This window comes from Ornithorhynchus anatinus, chromosome 2, assembly GCF_004115215.2.
Source record: "Ornithorhynchus anatinus isolate Pmale09 chromosome 2, mOrnAna1.pri.v4, whole genome shotgun sequence".
Lineage (NCBI taxonomy): Eukaryota > Metazoa > Chordata > Mammalia > Monotremata > Ornithorhynchidae > Ornithorhynchus > Ornithorhynchus anatinus.
Genome location: NC_041729.1, coordinates 32,443,525 through 32,465,067, shown reverse-complemented (window position 1 = coordinate 32,465,067; position 21,543 = coordinate 32,443,525). Strand labels below are relative to the sequence as shown.

The 21,543-nt window shown below is 49.0% G+C and overlaps 1 protein-coding gene across 2 annotated transcripts in view; it reads left to right on the top strand.

The window, feature by feature from the left end:
- LCMT1 (leucine carboxyl methyltransferase 1) overlaps positions 1–19,369 on the top strand; it is a 55,574-nt gene extending 36,205 nt beyond the window's left edge. Inside the window, exons 7-11 of one of the 2 annotated variants that reach the window (XM_029057505.1) lie at positions 1,598–1,718; positions 3,604–3,705; positions 5,686–5,777; positions 16,347–16,444; positions 18,738–19,369. In XM_029057505.1, coding sequence (XP_028913338.1) covers positions 1,598–1,718; positions 3,604–3,705; positions 5,686–5,777; positions 16,347–16,444; positions 18,738–18,760 — 436 coding nt within the window. In that variant the 3' untranslated portion in view covers positions 18,761–19,369. The remainder of the gene's footprint in view (positions 1–1,597; positions 1,719–3,603; positions 3,706–5,685; positions 5,778–16,346; positions 16,445–18,737) is intronic. The other variant, XR_003756778.1, reaches the window with a different exon arrangement.
- The last annotated feature ends 2,174 nt before the right edge of the window (positions 19,370–21,543 follow it).

The following is a 21,543-nucleotide window of genomic DNA, read 5'->3' as shown; positions in this document are numbered from 1 at the left end:
GAGTTTGTCACCGTAGGAATTCTTTTTATGGTATTTAAGTGCTTATTATGTGCCGGGCGTTGTTCTTGGCACCTAATAAGCGCTTAACAGATGTCGTCGTCGTCATCGTCATTATTATTATTCTGAGCACCGGAGTAGATCCAAGCTAATCCCTGTCCCTCAAGGGGCTCACAGTCTTACTCCACATTTTACAGGGGAGGTAACCGAAGCACAGAGAAGTGAAGCGACTCGCCTAAGGTCACCTAGCAGACCAGTGGCAGAGCTGAGATTAGAACCGGGTCCTTCTGACTCCCAGGCCCTTGCTCTATCCACTGGGCTATGCCATGCAGCCAAAAGAAGGGTTAGGTTACTCTGTGGGTAACAGGTCCTCGGGCGATTAGTAGAATCAAAGTTGGCAGGTAAAAGGGAAAAATTAGGAGTGTTAAATGGCTAGAATTGGGTTCGTAGTCATTTTCCTGTTTTGATTTCGAGTAGGAATTCTTTGGTGTAAAATAGGGATAGCGGTAGCTGGCCCTACCCAACCCCTGGGAACGGAGCGTGACGGTGATTTAATGGAAACCCGAAAGGGCTTTGGGCCATCAGCTGTCGTTACCATTTCTTTCCCGTTATTTTAGGACTAGTTCGACCTTCCTCCGCAACCAAGCGCAGGAATTCATCTCGGGGGGGGGGGGGGGTTGATGAACGAACTTAGGGTATCTACCCACCGGAAGGATTGACTGCTTCTCTCCCCACCTTCTTCCATTGGCCTCCAACTACCAAATCAGTCAGTCAGTAGTGTTTATTGAGCGCTGACTGTGGGCAGAGCACTGTACTAAGTACTTACGGGACTACAGCACAAAAGAGTCGGTAGACGCGATCCCCCTCCCCACAGTGAGCAGACAGTCTAGAGGAGCAGACGGACATCAAAATAAATGAATTATGATTACGTCCGAAAGTGCTGAGAGTGAGATGAGTATCAAGTGCTTAAAGCATCCGTACGGATCCAGATGCGTCGGCGACGCGGAAGGGAGTGGGAGTCGGCGCCTAGAACGGTGCTCGACACACAGTAGGAGCTTAACCAGTGCCGTCGTCGTCATTATTTCCGCTAAACGATAACGATGATGGAATTGGTTAAGCGCCCGCTATGTGCCGAGCTCCGTTCTAAGCACGGGGGTAAATACAGGGTAATCAGGTCGTCTCAAGTGGGGCGCGCATTGTTAATCCCCGTTTTACAGGTGAGATAACCGAAGCCCAGAGAAGTGAAGGTCGAACGGCAGACGAGTGGCAGAGCCGGGATTAGAACCCAAGTCCCCAGCCTGTGCTCTTTCCGCTAAGCCACGCCGCTCAGCCTCCTCGGGGATCTGTTTCTTTCAGCCGCAGAACGTGGAATAACAAACTGCCCCAGGCCTGCCTCACTGACCCGTTGTGTGGATCGATGAATTTGATGAGAAAAATGCAAGGGTTTTTGGGGTTTTTCCCCCCCAAATCCGGCCCTTTACTGCTACACGTTTCTTACGGTTTTATTGTGGTGCAAGGTGCCCTCTGATGGTCTGCAAGGAGAAAGACTGAATAACTTCAACTATTTTAAATGTCTTTTTTCCCCTTTCCCTCTGTAAAGGTTGCCAACACTCCTGATAGCAGAATGCGTTCTCGTTTACATGACCGCGGACCAGTCAGCAAATCTGATAAAGTGGGCGGCCAACAGCTTTAAGACAGCCATGTTCATAAACTACGAACAGGTAAAAAGAAAGCCGAGGGAAACCGTCCGACATGCGATCGGTGGTATTTATTGAGTGCTGCCTTTATTTTTTTTTAATTTATTGAAGCAGTTTGTGCCGGGCACTGTACTGAGCACCGGGGTAGATACAAGCTAATCGGGTTGGACTCAGTCCGCGCCCCACGTGGGGCTCGCGGTATTAATCCCCATTTTACAGCTGAGGAAACTGTGAAGTGACTTGCCCGAGGTCACACCGTAGACACGCGGCGGAGCCAGGATTAGAACTCAGTCCTTAGACTGTCGAGCCCTTGCTCTAATCACTAGGCCACACTGCTCAGTATAGTGCGCTGTACTAAGCGCTTGGGAGATCACAGTACAGCAGACTCGGCAGATAGATTCGCCGTGCACACTACGCTGACGTCTACCGCCGTGGACTTTACAGGAGACGGGACATCGGTAGCATTTGTGTGCGTGAAGGGAGGGTGGACTTTAATGGATTTCCTTTCCTTAGGGGGAGGTTCAAACCTTTTCAATAATATTAATTGATTAGTTCTCTTAATTAATTTAGAGAAGCAGCACGGCTCAGTGGAAAGAGCACGAGCCGGGGAATCGGAGCTCATGGATTCAAATCCCGACTCCGCCGCTTGTTAGCTGTGTGACTTTGGGCGAGTCACTTAGTTTCTCTGTGCCTCAGTTACCTCAGCTGTAAAATGAGGATTAAGACTGGGAGCCCCGCGTGGGACAACGTGATCACCTCGTATCCTCTCCTGCGCTTAGAACAGTGCTTCGCACATAGCAAGCGCTTTACAAAAGCCATTATCATTATTATTTAGTGGTCCGGGAACAGAATGAGCGATCTGAACGTGACAAATTGAAAGCATCCTTTGGAAATGAAGTACTTTTCTTGTGTATGGTTAATGTTATCTGTATTTACTGGTGCTATTTGACATTTCAAGACTTGGGACAAGGTGGGGCTGGAAAAACAGGCTGCTGAGTTTGGATGATTCGAAGGGGTGACTAAACGGGTATGAAATTATTGACACTTGAAGGTGAGGAAGATTGTTTTGCTAAATTATGTCTTAAACACGGGCAGCTGTGGTAACGTCACGTATTTGATGTGGCTCTCTTCGTGAAAGCGAAACGATTTCTAGATTGCTAAGCCTTCCGCTGTGGGATGGAAATGGAGTACTCTTTACTTTTGTGTCTTTATTGGACCTGGGCCAGGACTGAAGCTGATCGGTCAATTAATAATAACTATTGAGTGCTTTCTATGTGCAGGGCTCTCTACTAAGCGCTAGGGAGAGCACAGTACAACAGAATTAGCAGACACGTTCACCACCCACAACGAGCTGAGGACATTCCCTTTTTTTTTTTTTTTCTCCTTCTTGCTCTGGATTTTACTTCCTGCTGCTTGGAGGCCCATTTAACCTAACTGCTCCAACTAATAATACGTTGCTAATCTTAGCAGAGGGCTGCTGCTTGTTTTGTGTGTTTGTGTGTGTGTGTGTTGGAGAGGGAGGAGGTTGTTATGAAAGCCACATCACCTGTAAGGTGGAGATATAATAATAATAATGTCGGTATTGGTTAAGCGCTTACTATGGGCCGAGCACTGTTCTGAGCGCTGGGGTAGACACAGGGGAATCGGGTTGTGGGGCTCACGGTCTTAATCCCCATTTTACAGATGAGGTAACTGAGGCACCGAGAAGTTAAGCGACTTGCTCAAAGCCACACAGCTGACAAGTGGCCGAGCCGGGATTCGGACCCGGGACCTCTGACTCCAAAGCCCGTGCTCTTCCCACTGAGCCACGCTGCCTCTCTAAGATATCCATTATAAACTTTATTCGCCACCCCCGAACGTGATCGAACACTCACCCTCAAATGCCTTGCTTAGTTTTCTCTCTCCCCAGGTCAACATGGATGACCGGTTCGGACGTATCATGATTGAGAATCTACGGCGGCGACAGTGCGACTTGGCCGGAGTGGAGGTCTGCAAATCTTTAGCGTCTCAGGTCAGCGCCCCGAGGGCAGCAGATTATCGATCTGCCGTCCGTCCACAAACGGTCGATTTTTCTTCTTCCCTAATAAGTATTCAGAAGCACTTGCCTGACTTTTTAGGTCATCAGCTCTGTGCAGAAGAGAAGGGTGTGTGATGCGGGACTTTCTAGAATCACTTGTAGATGTCGCTGGGTAACCTCTACCGAGGGTCAGTGCTAAGTCATCACCGGGGAGTGACAGGCAACTGGAGAAGAGCTTCGGGGAAAAGCCTGGAGAAGCCACTTTTTAAAAGTACTCGAAACCCGCGGAGACCTGTCCCCGCTTCTTCCTTCTTTCCTCCTCTGGTCACCGGACTGCTGCTCAGGTGGGGTCAGTGGACACACGTCCGTTCCCCCCAGGGGCAATTTGACAGGAGCCCCCCACCCCGTCGTTTGAAGGGAGACTCTTTCCGTCGGGTAGAGGTCTAGAAATTGGCTGATTCGGTGAAAAGCTCCCTTTGTATGTAAGCGAGACCTAGACTAAACTCTAATAATTTGACGGGGAAAGGGCATAGGACCCACGTGGCCAGAAGGGCCCCTCCAGAGCCTGAGAACTGACCGTGTGACAAGGGAGGCAGGGTGACCTAGTGGGACGACCATGCGACTGGGAGTCAAGAGGCCTGGGTTGCCCTTCCCCTCTGCCACGGGCCTGCCGGGTGACCTCGGACAAGTCCCCCGAACCGCTCGCTGCCTCGTCGTCCTCATCTGTAAGACGGGAGCGAAGTACCTGTCCTCCCTCCCTCGGAGCTTTAGTGCCGTAGCGGGGCGAGGGGCCCTGTCCCGTCGGGCGATTTTTCTCTTCTCCTCAACCCGTAGCACAGTGCTGCTGCGTACGACGCTCTTACGGATGGGTAGTCAAATTCCGAGCTGCCTCGACAGAGAGAGGTCCCTGACGGCGCCGAAGGGCAAAACCGCCTCAGTGTTACCTCGTGGTGGTTTGAAATTTCCCGGGTTCCATTCAGCCAGTGGACCACGGCCAGCTTCCTTTGCATTAGTGATCGGGGCCCACCGACTAACGGATTCCGGTTGGCGGCCTCGTCGTATCTTCACAGCTTGGGACTGCCAAGTGGGAAGTCCACATTCCCCTACGCTTAACAACGCTAAGGGGATGATGCGCGGTCGCCAGAGGGAAACGGCCGACTTGATGCTGCCTTTTTTTTTCCTCATGGCCTTCGATAAGCGCTTACTACGTGCCAGGCACTGTACTAGGCAGTGGGGTAGATCCAAGCTAACCAGAGGGGACACGGTCCATGTCCCTCATGGGGTTCAGGCTCTTAATCCCCATTTTACGCGTGAGGGAACCGAGGCCCAGAGGAGTGAAGCGACTCGCCCGAGGTCACACAGCAGACTTGTGTGCCGGAGCTGGGATTAGAACCCGGGTCCTAATAATGATAATGTTGGTATTTGTTAAGCGCTCACCGTGTGCAGAGCACTGTTCTAAGCGCTGGGGGAGATACAGGGTGATCAGATCGTCCCACGTGAGGCTCTCAGTTTTAATCCCCATTTTACCGACGAGGGGACTGAGGCACAGAGAAGTGAAGTTGGTATTTTGTTCAGCGCTTACTATGTGCGGAGCACTGTTCTAAGCGCTGGGTAGTTACAGGGTGATCAGGTCGTCCCACGTGAGGCTCACAGTTAATCCCCTTTTTACAGATGAGGTAACTGAGGCACAGAGAAGTGAAGTGACCTGCCCCCAGTCACCCAGCCGACGAGCGGCAGAGCCGGGATTCGAACCCATGACCTCTGACTCCCAAGCCCGGGCTCTTTCCACTGAGCCACGCCGTGGACTCCCAGGCCCGGGCCTTCTCCACCAGGCCACACCGCTGCTTTCTTCTGGTCTCTCTGCCTAGAACTGCAGAGGAAAGGGAAATATTTTTAAGATGCGCGTGCGGATACCTGTCCCCGTCCCTCTTGAGTGACGTTTTATTGGGAGCCGTCTTCCCTGGTTTGTTTCAGAAAGAGCGACTCCTCTCAAATGGATGGGAAACTGCCAGGGCTGTGGACATGATGGAATTGTATAGCAGCCTACCCCAAGCTGAAGTGAGCAGGTACTGTTTCCTGCCTATCTGTAGCTGGAAATCCCCGCCAGATGGTGTTTCCGCCGTCGTATATTTTCATTATTTACCCTTGTCCTTTTTAAAAGGGAATTGCATGAACGGTTTCTGTTTTTTTCCATTGTCTTCCTGCGACTGACTTGTTTGGCTCTTCGTGAGAAAAATAAGAGCTAGGAAGATAGATTTTCCAATGATTCAGTTTAGGGGGCACCTGAAAGTTTAGGGGACGGTTCGGTAGGCATTTCCACTCTTGGGCAGGGAGTGTCTCTTGATCGTGGTATTGTATTCTCCCAAGCGCTCAGTACAGTGCTCCGCACACAGTAAGCGCTCAGCAAATACGATTGAGTGACTTAGTGGGTGTGAGTTAAGAGAGTTTGTGCCAGCAGGTTATCTCGTTCAGCGTAAATATTCGCACGTGGAAATTTCCTAAAGTAACACCTGGAATGGAAATAACCCCCCAAAATCCACATTTTAGGGAGGGGAACAGAGCTTTCTCTTAGTGCAATTCAAAGAAGTATAAGGGATAACCAGTTACCTGTGGGTTTAAAAAAAAAAAAAAAGGCATTCTGTCATTTTATTTGCTTCTTGCAGGTAGCTTCCCCTCCGTTGTTTGTGCTGTATATTTTCACTGGGAACTCATCCGGGGAGCCTAGGCTAGTTACAGAGAACGTAATAATGTTGGTATTTGTTAAGCGCTTACTAGGTGCAGAGCACTGTTCTAAGCGCTGGGGGAGATACAGGGTAATCAGGTTGTCCCACGTGAGGCTCACAGTTAATCCCCATTTGACAGATGAGGGAACTGAGGCCCAGAGAAGTGAAGTGACTCGCCCACAGTCACACGGCGGCCAAGCGGCAGAGCTGGGATTCGAACCCATGACCTCTGGCTCCCAAGCCCGGGCTCTTTCCACTGAGCCACGCTGCTTCTCATGAACACGAAACATGAAACATGAACACGAAGCGTGTTTTTCTGAGTGAGATTAGTGGTCCGTCTGGCCAAGCGTACCGTCTGTCCCAGTAAGCACCAGGCTGTGTTTAAAGAGTCAGTGCGGGGATCGCCCTTTCTGACATTCCCTTCGTTTGTGTTTAAGAAAGTACCTTCTAACAATGGCACAGTGCTTTATACAGACCTCTCTCTATGCCTTCATCAAAAGATTTTAGCACCTTTCATTTTTTTGCTGCACAGCTTCCTGTGTTGATGAATCCTCCTGCTGCTTCTGCTCTTTTGGAAAATAAAGAAGTTTCCTTTTGTCTGATTTGAACTTGTCACCTTCGAGGTTCAGTGGGTGCCTGCCTTCTAAGTCTAATGTTGTGGGATTCAGTGAGCAACAGTTTTGTATTCACCCTCCCCACTTCCTTCTTGCTTTTGAAATCTTCATTTGTCTGTCCTCAGCTTTCAAGTTTCTGTTATTTAGATTAGTGACTGTCTTCCCCCTCTAGATTTGAGCCCCTTGCAGGCAGGGAACATGACTACCAACTCCGTCGTACTCTCCCAGATGCTGAGTACGGTGTTCTGCCCGCAGTAAGCACTCCGTAAATACGGCGGTCGTTTGGTTTGCCCGTCTCCGTAGCTTTTCCGTTCTGCCACCTTGGATTATAAGTATGGCTCTACTATGGTTTCGTGAAGTGGTGACATTTTTTATTTTTATTTCATCTTCTCTTGCTGATGATAACCAGCATTGGTTGCCTAGCACGACTGATTGCCTAGCATGGCGTAGCGGATAGAGCGTGGGTCTGGGGAGTCAGATGGTCGTGGGTTCTAATCCCGGCTCCGCCTTTTGTCTGCTGTGTGACCTTGGGCAAGTCACTTCACTTCCTCTGTGCCTCAGTTACCTGGTCTGTAAAATAAGGACCGAGACTATCAGCCCCACGTGATGCAGGGACTCTGTCCAACCCGATTTGCTCGTATCCATCCCAGCGCTTAGTGCAGCGCCTGGCACATAGTAAGCGCTTAACATATATCACAGTTATAATTGTGATTTAGCTAACAGTTCGGGAGAACTGTTGATGATGACTCCGAGATCTCTGCTCCTATTTGTCTGAAAGCTCCTAGCCCGACATCAGATACTGCAGTTTTGACTTTTTTCCCTCTTAGAGGCATTCCTTCGTACTCGCTCGTGTGCCAAACTTCTGCCCACCTACTCTGCTCTATGAGCCATCCATATGGTTCATCTTTGACAGCGCTGTGTTTCACCAATCAGGGGAGCTTGGCGTCATCCGAAGATGTCACTGCATTTTCTCCTTCGTATCGTTTACGAAAATGTTGACTAGGCCTGTTCTGGCGCCGGGCCTCAAGGGATCTCATTATTTAAGTCTTTCTCATCTTCAGGGCCCTTCTAAAATCATCTCTCTTCCAGGAGGTGGTCCCCAATTAATTTTTAATCTGCCCAGATCGTATCCTTCGGCTTCCACTTCAGTCCTTCTGAGTGCCATCTAAGCACTTTTGTATTTGAGCACTTGTCTTTTTACCTGACGTATTCCTATTACTTCCTCCTCCTTCCGTAATTTACTTTAGAGTCCCTTTTCCCCGTTAGATTGTAAATTCCTTGAAGGGAGGGATCATGTTTAATATTTCTGTTTCACTCTCCCAAGTGCTAAGGACAGTACTCTGTACGGGGGTATTCAGTGAATATTATTGCTGGGTTCCTCTTTGTCTTCCGCCTCACTAAATCCCAAGTGCTTAGTACAGTGCTGTGCAGACAGGTATTCGGGAAATATTATCGATCGGTTCCTATCCGATTTCTGTCCCACTGAATCCCGAGTTCGCAATACAGTGTTCTGCACTCAGGCGTTCAGTAAATATTGATTGATTCCTATCCTTCACTTTGGTTTCACGTCCCACCAACTCCAAGTGCATTAACCAGTGCTTTGCACACAGGTGTTCAGTAATTGATTGATTCCTAGCTCCCTCTGCTTCCTGTCTAACCAGTTTTCTGCCCCTGGCAGAACATTTCCTCCAATCCTGTGATTACTGTATTCTACTAAAAAGCTTTTGGTGTGGAACCTTGTCAGAGGCTCTTTGACAATGTAAACGTTTGACGGTCACTGGTTCTTCTCTATCCACAAGCTTGCGGACCCCTTCAGATAACTCTAGCAGAATAATGAGGCGTGTGTTCTCCGTTCAAAAACCAGTTCGTCCATCTCCCGATAAATTGTGCGTTTTTGTTTTCCCTAAATCAATCCTAGGTTTTACCAGTGGACTAAGCCTAGAAGCAAGACCCACAGGTTTACAATTTCCCTAGTTTTCTCTGGAACCCTTGTTCTAGGTGGGAGTTAGATTAGTGGATACCAAACCGTCTCATGGTTTGTTTAGTTCTGTTAATGCAGTGTGAAACATCTTGTGGGATTTTTCGGTCGTTGTCTTGTTATGGGATTTAAACACGTACTATATGTCAACCACCGTTCTAAGCCCTGGGGTAGGTTCACATTAGGCCAGAAGCGGTCCTTGTCTCACACGGGGCTCACGGTCTAAGTAGGAGAGAGAACAGGTAATGAATTCCCATTTTGCAGTTGAGGAAACTGAGGCTCACAGAAGTCGTTACTTGCCCAAAGTCACAGAGCAGGTAAGTGGCGGAGCTGGGATTAGAACCCAGGTCCTCTGGCTCCCCTGGCCGGGACTTTATACACTAAGCCGTGCCTCCTCGGTTCCATGTTGTTGTTCTGATCTGGCTGGGTACCTCTAAAGCGGATTATTCAGTAAAGGGCAAACCAGAGGTTTAATTGAGCCTCCCAGCTATTTCCTTGTCATCCCTGAGGGTTTGTTTCAACTGTTTTACTCTCTGACCCTCAAGGAGACCTTCTGATTCCCTACTTAAAGAATGGATGAAAAATCTTCTATTATTCATTTTTACCTCTCTTACAAGGTGATCTACAGACTTCTTTTTGACCTGTCCAGTTGACCACTTACTATAATCTTTCTGCTTCTCACTCGGATTAAAAGGAGGTAATAATTGTGGTGTTTAAGTGCTTACTGTGTGTTAAGCGCTGTTCTGAGCGCTGGGTAAGATACAGGATGATCAGGTCAGACGTAGTCCCATGTCCCATGCAGGACTGATAGTCTAAATAGAAGGGAGAAGAGGTATTGAATTCCCATTTTACAGGTGAGGGAACTGAGGCACAGAGTAATTAAATGACTTGTCCAGGGTCACACAAGCAGACAAATGGCAGAGATCGGAACCCAGCTTCTTTGTCTCCCAGGCCCGTACTCAATTCCAGTAGGCCGTGCTATTTCTAGAACATATTTCGTCATATATCCACCTAGTGGTTCAGCTCAGAGGAGATCCTACGTGTTTTGTGCCCAAAAATAAACTCAGAAGGTGAAATTTATTTTCATTTCTTAGAGCACAAGCATTTGGAGATTTTTTTTTAAAAAGAATTTAAGCACTTACTATGTGCCAGGCCCTGGGGAAGCTATAAGTGAATCAGGTTGGACACAGTCCATGTCCCACGTGGGGTTCACAGAATCAATCCACATTTTCAGATCGGGTAACTGAGATACAGAGAGGTTTAAGGGACTTGCCCAAGGTCACGCCTGCATGTAAGCGGCAGAGCTGGGATTAGAATCCAGGTCCTTCTGACTCCCAGGCCCGTGCTCTATCCACTAGGTCAAGCCGCTTCCCAAGAGATACACTGTGACCGATTTTCTAGGTCAAAGTGCCCTTTTTTTTTTTTAAAGGAAGTCACAGTTAAGTATTACAAGTATCAAAATCAATGATTGGAAATGAAAACAGCCCAAGTAAGCAATTCCAGTATTTATGTTTTGGGCAGTGAAACTCTAAATGAAATAGTTGCAGTAGGAAAAAAATCGAGAAATCCCAATACTCAGACTTATATCTAAGAGGGAGAAGGACCAATATCTGATTCTGTTTATGGGGATCTTTCATTTAGGGAGCAGGGGCTATTTTTTCTGATTTTTGTGTGGGTTACTTTTTTAAGGATCTCATCCCTTCACAACTTATAAAATCACTTGCCCCATCCCTCCTCTCCCCCCCCCCCCCCCGCCCCACTGCCATCTTCAGCTGTTCACTCTCCGGTGGCTTTTTCTCCACTGCTTTTGAATATGCTCATGTCTCCCCCATTCTAAGAAAAACCCTCTTGACCCCATGTTCACTTATCTCACCCCATCTCCCTCCCTCTCTTCAGACACCTTGAGCGAGTTACGTACACCCGCTGTCTCCGCTTCCTCTCCTCCGATTCTCTCCTTGACCCATTCCAATCCAGCTTTTGCCCCCTTGACTCCACAGAAACTGCCCTCTCAAAGATCACCAGTGATCTCCTTCTTGGCAAGCCCAACATTCTCTGTCATATCCTAATCCTCCTCGACCTCGCAGCCGCCTTTGAAACCGTCGACCACCCTTTTCATCCCGGAGATATTATCCGACCCTGGGCTTCGCCGACACAGTCCTCTCCTGGTTCTCGTAACTCTCTGGGTGCTGGTCCTCGTCTCTTTCACGAGCTCCTACTCTGCCTCCCACCCACTAACTGTAGGACTTCCTCGAGGCTCAGTTCTGTGTCCTCTTCTAGTCTCCATCTCTGCCCACTCCCTTGGAGAATTCATTTGCTTCCGTGGCTTCAACTTCAGCTTCAGGTTCATGGCTTCACATCTCTTATGTGGATGATACCCAGATCTCCATCTCCAGCCCTGATCTCTCTCCTCTGCAGCCTTGCATTTCCTCCTGCCTTCAAGACATCTCTACTTGGTTGTCCCACCAACACCTCAAACCTAGCATACCCTAAATCTTCCTCCCCAAACTCCGTCCTCCCCCGACTTTCCCGTCACCGTAGACGGTACCACCGTCCTGTCTGTCTCACAAGCGCATAACTCTGGCATTATCCACGTCTCCTCTCTCTCATTCAACCCACGTGTTCAATCTGCCGCCAGATCCTGTCGGCTCGCCCTTGACAACATCGCTAAAATCCGCCCTTTCCTCTCCGTCCAAACTGCTACCGTGTTATCCAAGCACTTAGCCTATCCGGCCTTGATTACGGCGTCGGTCTCTCTGCTGACCTTCCTGCCTCTCCCTCTCCCGATTCGAGTTCATACTCCACTCTGTTGCCCGGATCACTTCTGCAGAAGCATTCAATCCATGTTTCCCCACTCCTCAGGAACCTCCAGTGGTTGCCCCTCCGCGTCAGACCGAAACTCCTGACCGTCGGCTTTAAGGCGCTCAAGCACCTTGCCCCCTCCTCCCTTTCCTCGCTTTCCTACTACAACCCAACCTGCACACGTTAGCTCCTCTAATGCCAACCTACTCACTTCACTTCGATCTCATCTATCTCGCTGCCGACCTTTTGTCCATCTCCTTCCTCTGGCCTGGATCACGCTCCCTCTTCATATCTGACAGACGATCACTCTCCCCACCTTCAAGGCCTTAATGGAGGCACATCTCCAAAAGGCCTTCCTTAACTAAGCCCTCATTTCTTGTCCCGCTCCCTTCTGTGGCCCTGGCACTTAATGATGGTATTTGAGCACTTACGATGTGCCGGGCACTGTACCAAGTGCTGGATTTGCACCCTTTACTCACCCCTCCTTCGTCCCCACGGCCCTTATGTACATATCCGTAATTTATTCATATTAATGCGCGTCTCTCCGTCTAGACTCCAAGCTCGTTCTTGGCAGGAAACAATTCTACCAACTCAGGAGAGTACAGCTTCAACGAAAGACTTAATATGTGCTTGCTGCAGGGAGTAAGCGCTCAATAATGCAGTTGACTAAGGAGTTAAATTCTTTGGCTAATTGTTATTTGTATAATGATCACATACATTAATTCAGGCAGTTGTCCCGTGGAACAGGGAATTGGATTCTGGAAGAACCCTGCATTAAGAGAAGCTATTGTGTTAGCGCGCACGCAGCATCTGATATGCAGATACACAAAACCGTTTCATCTGTCAGCACGTGACTTTCTATCCAGAGAGGAGCCCACTGTTGGAGGACTGTCCCCTAATTGTGCTGTTGTGTTCCAGTCGCAGTCAAAATGTCCATTGTGACGGAACGGATCACACCGTGGGACGCCACACGACCGTCTGTCTGACTTGCCGTCAGACTTTTTAGCAGTGGGATGGGAAAGAGCCACCTACTTCTACCTGGTGATCAGTAAGGAGGCCAGGTGGGGGTGGTTCAAAAGCTTTGCCGAAATCTAGATAGATGACTCGTATTTCTTCCTGTATCGCCTGACTCACAGTCGAGAAGGAAATTAAATTTGCCGGGCCTGAATCACCCATCACAAAGCCATATTGGTGCTTCGTACTGCTTCTTATTCTTCTGATGGCTGCGGATTGCTAGTTCGATCACATGCTCTGATATGGTTCCAGAATCAACGTTGAGCTCACTGGCCTGAAATGACCGTCTCTCTTCTCCCCTTTTTAAAAAGGGTTCAAAATGTGCCCTTTTCCGGTCATCGGGGACAAGCGGTGCCTTCTCAAGGTTTCCGAACCTCATTTGCACAAATAATTTTACCCTCTACCACAGCTGCCAAACATTTCACGTTTCATTTACTTTCTCCTGCCAAACTTGTGGACGTGCTAAAGGGCACCGATCGAAATGCAGGTAGCTGGAAGGAGGAGGAGAGAAGCAAGAGGGCCGGATAATGGGATGGGGACTGGAATTGGCGTCTCGGCGAGTTGGCTGTTACCTGGGCCTCACTGCAGCCCTTTATCTTGGGTGTGGTTCCCCAAGTTTAGGGAACCAGTGGGCCTAGTGGAAAGAGCACCCCACTGAGCCAAGCTCTTATCGTAGCCCACCCGGACTACCGCGTCAGCCTCCTCAGTCACCTCCCTGGCTTCTGCCTTCATTCTGCTGCCCGGATGGTTTTTCTCAAAAACCGTTCAGTCCATGTCCCGCCACTCAGAGACTTCCAGTCCATCCTCCTCCGCCGCAAACAGAAATGCCTTACCGTAGGCTTTAAAGCGCTCAGTCAGCTCGCCCGTCACCTGTGTCCAACCCGATTGACTTGTATCTACCCTTGCCCTTTGAACAGTGCTTGGCACGTGATGCCTAACAAGTACCGTTAATATTATTATTACCGTACCGCGCCGATTTCCTCTTCCAACCTAGCCCACCCGGTTTGCTCCTCTAATGCTAACCTACTCACCGCACCTCAGTCTCATCTATCTCGCCACTGCCGTATCTGCCTCTGGCCTGCAAATTCCTCTCCCTTTGTTTTGTATCGGTCAGACCACTCTTCTCCCCACCTTCAAAGCCGTCCTAAAAGAATGCTTCCCTCATTTTTCCCCTATTCTGGATCTGTATTCCCTAGACACTTAGATATTCACCCCACCCTCAGCCCCCACAGCCCTTATGTACAAAATCCTCAAACTCTCCCATTTCTTCTATCTGTAATTTATTTTAGGGCCTGTCTTCCCCTCTAGAGTGGAAGCTCATTGTGGGCAGAGGATGTGTCTGTTTATTGTTATAGTGTACTTTCCCAAGTGCTTAGTATAGTGTTTTGCCCACAGTGAGCCCTCAGGAAATACGATTGAATGAATGGGCAAGGATTGTATCTACCAACTCTGTTGTATTGTACTCTCCCAAGTGTTTAGTGCAGTGCTCCGCACACAGAAAGTGCTCAGTAAATGCCATATATTGGTAATGTGAACTGAGTCAGAAGACCTGGATTCTAATCCTCCTGGCTCTACCTCTTGCCTGCCCTGAGACCTTGGGGAAGTTGCTTACTTCTCTGTGCCTGTTTGCTCATTTATAAAATGGGGAGTAAGTATCTGTTTTCCCTCCCACGGATGGAGAGTCTCGTGGGGCGAGAATTGCCCTATCTGGTTATCTTGTAACGACCGATCTTGTATGTTATATGTGCTTAGTGTAGTGGTTGACACGTAGCAAGCACTTAACTATTATTATTAGCTCTGTACCCTTGGAACACTTGATAGGCACCCTACCCTCAGCCCCACAGCACTTCCACAACACAGCCGTAACATTTATTTATATTTGTCTCCCCCTCTAGACTGTAGGCTTGTTGTGGGACCGGGAACGTATTTACCAGCTCTCTTGTACTCTCAAACGCCTACTACTGTGCTCTGCACACAGTAAGTGCTCCATAAATACCATTGATTGATTGTATTATTATCATCATCATTATTATTTTTATTTGCGAAGCTCCAGTGGTTCCCTGAAACTGTGACTGAGGATGTTCCACTCTGCCCACTGTCAGGTTTACTCGCTCTCAGCTGTCTTATCTGTTATCCTCTGAATTTGATGCATTTGGCAAGATGGTTCTTCTAGTAGAATTCAGAATAGGGGACAGTTCAGGATAGAAAGATGCCAAACAGCTAGGATTAGTCAATTTAAAGGGGAGGAAACATCTCCTTGCCCCAGATAACTTTCCAAGATCTGCAGCAGTGGTTTGTTTATTTAATAAAGGTCTATTTAAGTGAATGTATTCTTTTGAGCCCTCCCATCTGGAGAATTTTCTGTAATCACTATGCCCTCTTTCCTCCCTTTCCACTCCCCAAATGTCCTCCGTATACTTCCTTTCCTCGATCTTCCCTTCTGCGATTCGCTCAGCAGTGTTAACACTGACTCTGCCAGAAAAGCGGCCCCCTCCTTCCTCTCCCTAATCTTTGTGGCCTCCCGCCCAACGGCCCACTTAGAAGGGCCGGGGCTCGCGAGCGAGGGGAGATCTCTCGTCCGCCGATATCTGACAGAGCTTTTATTTCATCTCGTCTAGCCGCTCAGTAAGAGATGTGGCCAACTAGTTGGTTTTCAGACCATATTTTTGAGCCCTGTTAGGGAAGGGCTAAAGCATCCAAGAACTGTTATCCAGGTAGAAGTTTGATAGCTCCTAATTCTGCTGAAAGGCAACCCGGCGCCTACGGAAGTGGTGAGGACGATGGCAGGTCTGTGGAGGTCAGAGTTTCGCGATAAAGGAAGTTGAGCTCGTGAGTTGCGTACACACTGGGTGCCCCGTTGTCCGTCCCGGAACAACCGAATGGGCGATTTTGAAGAGCTACTTTGCAGTTTGGAGAGGATGCCCTCCAGATTTCATTTCGGAGAAACTCGGACATCAGGTAAAGGGACCTTCATTCCCACTAGAGGAGGTCTCGGTCCGTGTCCAGATTGGGCAGTTTCTGTCGTCTTACCGGCTGGCCTGCTGGGCAACCCTCAGCCTTGGGTAGGAGAGTACTTCGGTTCGTGCTGTTTGCTTTATCTGCGTGTTCTCCCCTTGCTCCACTTGAGAGCCATTTGAGTCATTCAGAACTGAGGTGGCTCGCCCAGAGTCCTCTTCCCATCTCCTATTTATAGATGGTACATGCTGTGACTCTTCCGCTACCCGGGTATTTGTAGGAGAGAAAATTCAGCACTCGTTAAATGATAAAGGAAAATGTGCTTTTCTAAATATATAGACTTCTGGTTACCAGATATTGAACTGTAAGTGTTGGTTTTGCCCTTGAATAGTGCCGAGTAACCTTTTTTTTCGAGTTTTCAATCTTGTCCTTTTTTCAGTGGTGGGGAGAGGATGCTCTTGGATGGAGCAGTGGAACGGCGGGAAATCATTTTACTGTCTGTAAATGCGGAATTGAAAGGTTTGATATTTCCTTTTTTGTCTCCTCACACAGAATAGAGTCCCTGGAATTCCTCGATGAGATGGAGCTTCTTGAACAACTCATGAAGCACTACTGTCTCTGCTGGGCTGTGAAAGGAGGGGACCATTTGGGTGAGTATTCTTGAATATTCCTTCTAGAATTTCGCTGGCCTTTTCCCTTCCAGAATCGCAAGCAAGGAAAATGAACTTCTCCAGAATGTTAAGAGGACTTCAGGGTGACTGGATCCAGAAGAGACCGCGGGAGCTCTTCCTCTGATCCGAAGGATCGGCCGTGCGTTGTCCGTGGCTCACCTGACCTTACCGTCCCAGAGCAGGAGAATTGGGCAGGGCCACTAACGAGGCCTTACCTGTCTCTTGCCTTGGCCCCCACCACATCTGCCTTTCTCAAATCGGAACCAAATTCCGCGCTTAGTGGAGGAGCAGGGCGAAGCGGACTCGGCAGGTGAAGGAGCGTGGTGGTGGCCTCCCTGTTACGGAAGTGCTGAAGGGGCAGTTAGTTTGCCACCAGCGACAAGGTCAGAAGAGACCCGTCTGCCCCATCGCGGCCTTTTCAGCCTGTGGAGTTTACTATGATGGGCCTTAAAGTCTTGCTCATGGGAGAGACAGGATGGCCTTTTCTCAGTTGCCTGGGGATTTGCATTGATCACAAACAATAGAAATGGAGTAGTCAATCAGTTATATTTATTGATTGCTTACTGTGTGCAGAGCACTGTGCTAAGCACTTGGGAGAGTACAATACCCCAGTAAACAGACATATTCCTTGCCCACAATGAGCTTACAGCACAGAGAGGGATAACAGCCTAGAGGGGGAAATAGTTTTAGAGGTAATTCCAGGGGGTCAGTTGGAGCAGAGACATGGAGCTGGTTTTAAGGAAACCCGGCAGGCTTTCACAGCAGGGAAGTTTTTTTTTTTTGTTTTTGTTTTTTTTTAATGCCAGTTGCACTCTGATCCCACTGTCAGCCATCTGTTGGCCTATACAGGCAGCAAATATAATTTGCTTTCAGGTACTGAAAAAGTGACGGGAGCTTGCCTTTTGGTGGAAATTATTATTGCCCCATCCCTGAGATGTGATGGTTTGGAGAAGACCAGAGTTGTTTTAGGGATGACCAGGTATCCATATATGACTCTTCTATAAATTTTTGAGAATATCTGATGGGGACAGGAGGGAGATTCCAATACACTGTTCTCTCTCCGGTTGTATTTACTGAGTGATGATGATGGTATCTGTTAAGCGCTTACTATGTGCCAAGCACTGTTCTAAGCGCTGGGGTAGATACAAGATAATCAGGTTGCCCCACGTGGGGCTCTCAGTCATAATCCCCATTTTACAGATGAGATAACTGAGGTGCAGAGAAGATAAGCGACTTGCCCAGTCACACAGCTGCTAACCCACGACCTGTGACTCCCAAGCCTGTGCTCTTTCCACTGGGCCGTGCCGCTCCTACCCAGTGCTTACGGTGTGCAGAGCGCTCTGCTAAAGGCTTGGGAGAGTACAGCAGACACCTCCCCTGCCCACATCGAGCTTACAGTCTCTCCCTGCTCTTTCCTTTCAAAGTTGACTCTAAAGTAGCGGTTTCTTATGTAACCGGGGGGGGTTTGCTTGAGAACAATTTCACTGGTGCTTGCCGGTGGGTAGGAGAGCCTGTGGTCCTGGTTATTTTAGTGTGCGTGTGTATGTCTGTGAGTGTGTATTGAGGGGGGAGGGTGATGGTGGGGGCTACTAAAGGTAAAGAAAATGAACCTTTTAACCTTTACCCATCTCTGAGAACAAATGCACGTTATTCCCACCAACATCGGGGAGCACTGTGGTTGGAACCGAGGGTTCTCTGAACCACTAGAAAGGAGCAAATTCCTGTTACTCACCCTCCGCACATTCGGGTATAGCAGGCTCCTGAAACAAGCTGCCCATTGTCGATTTTGCGCGCTTGCAGCTTTGTGCTGTCCCTGAGCCCATTTCTTCCTCAACTGCTTTTGAGGTGACTTTCCCCTTTCTCTCCGCCCCTCTTGAAGGGCTTCAGAAACGTCTGTGAGCTAGATGTTTAATCTCCTTGAATTTATTTAGATCCTCCCGTGGAATTTCAAACTCTTTTATCAATGATATCTCCGCTCTCTCAGTATAGAATAAGCCCAAAGAGGTCAAATAAGGCCTAGATCCCAAAGGAAGTCAATCACTCACTCAGAGAGGCGTTTGCGTGCTCATACGTAGAAAGTATGGTACTAAGCGCTCGGTGGAGTACAGTCTAACAGAGTTGGTAGACTCGTTCCCTGTCCACAGCGAGCTTAAGTTGTCGATTGGTGAAGTGAAGAACGGTATCTACCCCTCTTGAATGTCCTGTTGTATCTTGTTAGACCACTTAGCGTCTCTGTCCCTGAGTAGATTTGTCCCGGTTTCTCTCTCCTCAGGTCTTTGCGAGATCACATTTTAGTTTCTCCTCTGAAGCTCTTGAGCCAAGAGCCGAAGCTGCCACTGTTTCTTGTGGGAGAGAAGCCGAGAAGGTTCTTTAAAGATGGAACTCTGCATGTGCAAACTCCATTCTGTTCAAGTTCATCACCCATCACGACAAGACTGAAGTGGCTGATGAGGCCGGCGCCACTTTCTGTTGATCATTGTTTTAATAAAATCTCGATTGCCTTTGTGAGCAATTGGTTTCTACGTCAGATTTGTATTTTTCCACTCCCCCTACCGGGGACCTGTTGTTCGAATTGTATAAATGGAAATATTTCCCATTCGCCAAAGTTCCTGTGTCTAAAGGAAGGGCTGCAGGTCATTTCCTCGCCGATTCCGGAGATGCACAGAGTACGCATTTGTAAAAGAGAGCCGCCGAACCTTGGGGCGGTATTTATGGGTGATGCTGACTGCTGAAGAATTCTTCTCTTTCCTAGATGGCTCGCTTGTGGGTGAAACCTGTCGGACTCCGACCGGCTCTCCGGGTCAGGGCTGCCGTTGGCGGATGCCGTTTTCCCGTCTCGTTCTGTGAACTCTCTGTCCTGTGGGAAAGGTTCCTGAAGTAAAATGGAGTCTGAAATCTTTCAAAGGCTTGACTCTGCTTTCTGGTCGTGTTGTCTGTGAGGATGACGGAGGCGAAGGGGGCTCCCGTCCGTCCGGCTTTTGCGCCCTCTGTTTTCTGTTTACTTGGAATCACAACACCCAGTGACTTAAGTTCGCAGGCAGTTTATCCGTTTCTCATCTCGGATGTCCTGTCGAAGCTGTTTCTAGTGGGGGCTAGGAAAGAGGGCGGGGGAAGGCCACTCCAGCATTTCTGCGTGCCGCACGAGGCGGAGGCAAATCTTAGTCCCCCCAAACCCGCTAAGGCAGACATTTAAAGAAATTAAAGCCGCAGGTATTGCAGGTACTTCGACACCGTGAACCGTGCAGACGAAGTTCCCAAGTGCGAAAATGCAACAGCCTGGCAGAGAGAATCCTTTGTGGCCAGCAACAGTGGTCACTACAGTGCCTGCTGGACCTGGGCACGGCATTTTTTTTTTTTTATGGTACTTGTTATGCGCTTACTATGTGCCGGGAACCTTATAGAGCGCTGGGGTTGATAGAAGCAAATCAGGTTGGACACGGCCCAGGTTCCACGTGGGGCTCGTAGGCTTAATCCCCTTTTTAGGGTTGAGGTAACTCAAGCCCGGGAAAGCAAAGTGACCTGTCCAAGGTCACACGGCCGACAAGTGGCGGAGCTGGGATTAGAGTCCTTCTGACTCCAAGACCAGCACTCTATCCACTAGGCCACACTGCTTCTCTGGTGCATTTAATGCAGTTTTGCTGGGACTTGGCTCCTACATATCTGGTTGGGAAGGTTTAGTCGTGTGATGCCCTGGGACCCACCCGCAGCGCAATTCCTCCCCCCCATGTGTCACAGATGAATAAGCTGGAGATGCTTATCCCCTCAAAGTCAATCGTATTTATGGAGCGCCTACTGTGTGCAGAGCACTGTACTAAGTGCTTGGAAAGTACAATTCGGCAACAGACAAACCTTACCCAACGGTGGGTTCACAGTCTAGAAGGGGGAGACGGACAAAACAAAACAAGTAGGCGTCAATACCGTCAAAATAAATAGAATTATAGATATCTACACATCATTAATAGAATAGTAATATGTACAAATATACGCAAGTGCTGTGGGGAGGGGAAGGGAGTAGGGGCGATGGGGAGGAGGAGAAGAGGAAAGGGGGCTCATTCTGGGAAGGCCTCCTGGAGGAGGTGAGCTCTCAGTAGGGTTTTGAAAGGGGGTAGAGAGCTAGTTTGGTGGATGTGAGGAGGGAGGACTTTCCAGGCCAGAGGTAGGACGGGGGCCGGGGGTCGACGGCGGGACAGGAGAGAACGAGGTACAGTGAGGAGGTTAGCGGGAGCAGAGGAGCGGAGTGTGCAGAGAAGGCTGTAGAGAAGGGAGGTGAGGTAGGAGGGGGCAAGGTGATGGACAGCTTCGAAGCCAAGAGTGAGTTTTTGCTTCATGCGAAGGTTGTTTGGCAGCCGCTGGAGGTTTTCGAGGAGGGGAGTGACATGCCCAGAGCGTTCCACACTTGGAGGTGAAAATGTAGTTAGGTAATTCTACCTAATTCTCGATCGATTGGTTGAATCACCTGACATCTCACAGACCATCCCTCTCCCCACCTTCAAAGCCTTACTAAAATCCCATCCCCTCCAAGAGACCTTCCCCAACTAAGCCCTCATTTCCTCTTCTCCCTCCCCCTTACGCGTAACCCTTGCACTTGAATTTGCACCCGTGATTCATCCCACCGGCCCTTATCAGTCAATCACGTTTATTGAGCACTTACTGCGTCTCCCTCTCTAGACTGTAAGCACCTTGTGGACAGAGAACGTGCCTACCCACTCCTTTTAATTGCACTCTCCCAAGTGCTCGGTACGGCGCTCGGCGCACTGTAAGCGTTCCATCAATTCGATCGATCGACTGGTGAGCAGTCAGCCAGTAAGCCCAGCACGTTCCCCGCTGACTAAAACCTTGCCGTCAGAGTGAAAACGGTGGTAGGTAGCCCTTGCCATCTTGCCGATTTTTATTTCGGGCCAAGGTATTCGTCGAGCCGCCGAGTACCAAGCTGAGTGCCTGGGAGACTACAACCGGAAGACGTAGGCGCTGTATCTTTCGAGAGGCTTGCAATATAATAGAAGAGGCAGACACGCCTGTTCTTTTTCCTGCTATTAGAAGTTTATCACGGAAATAGTCCAACTACGTCAGGATGAAAT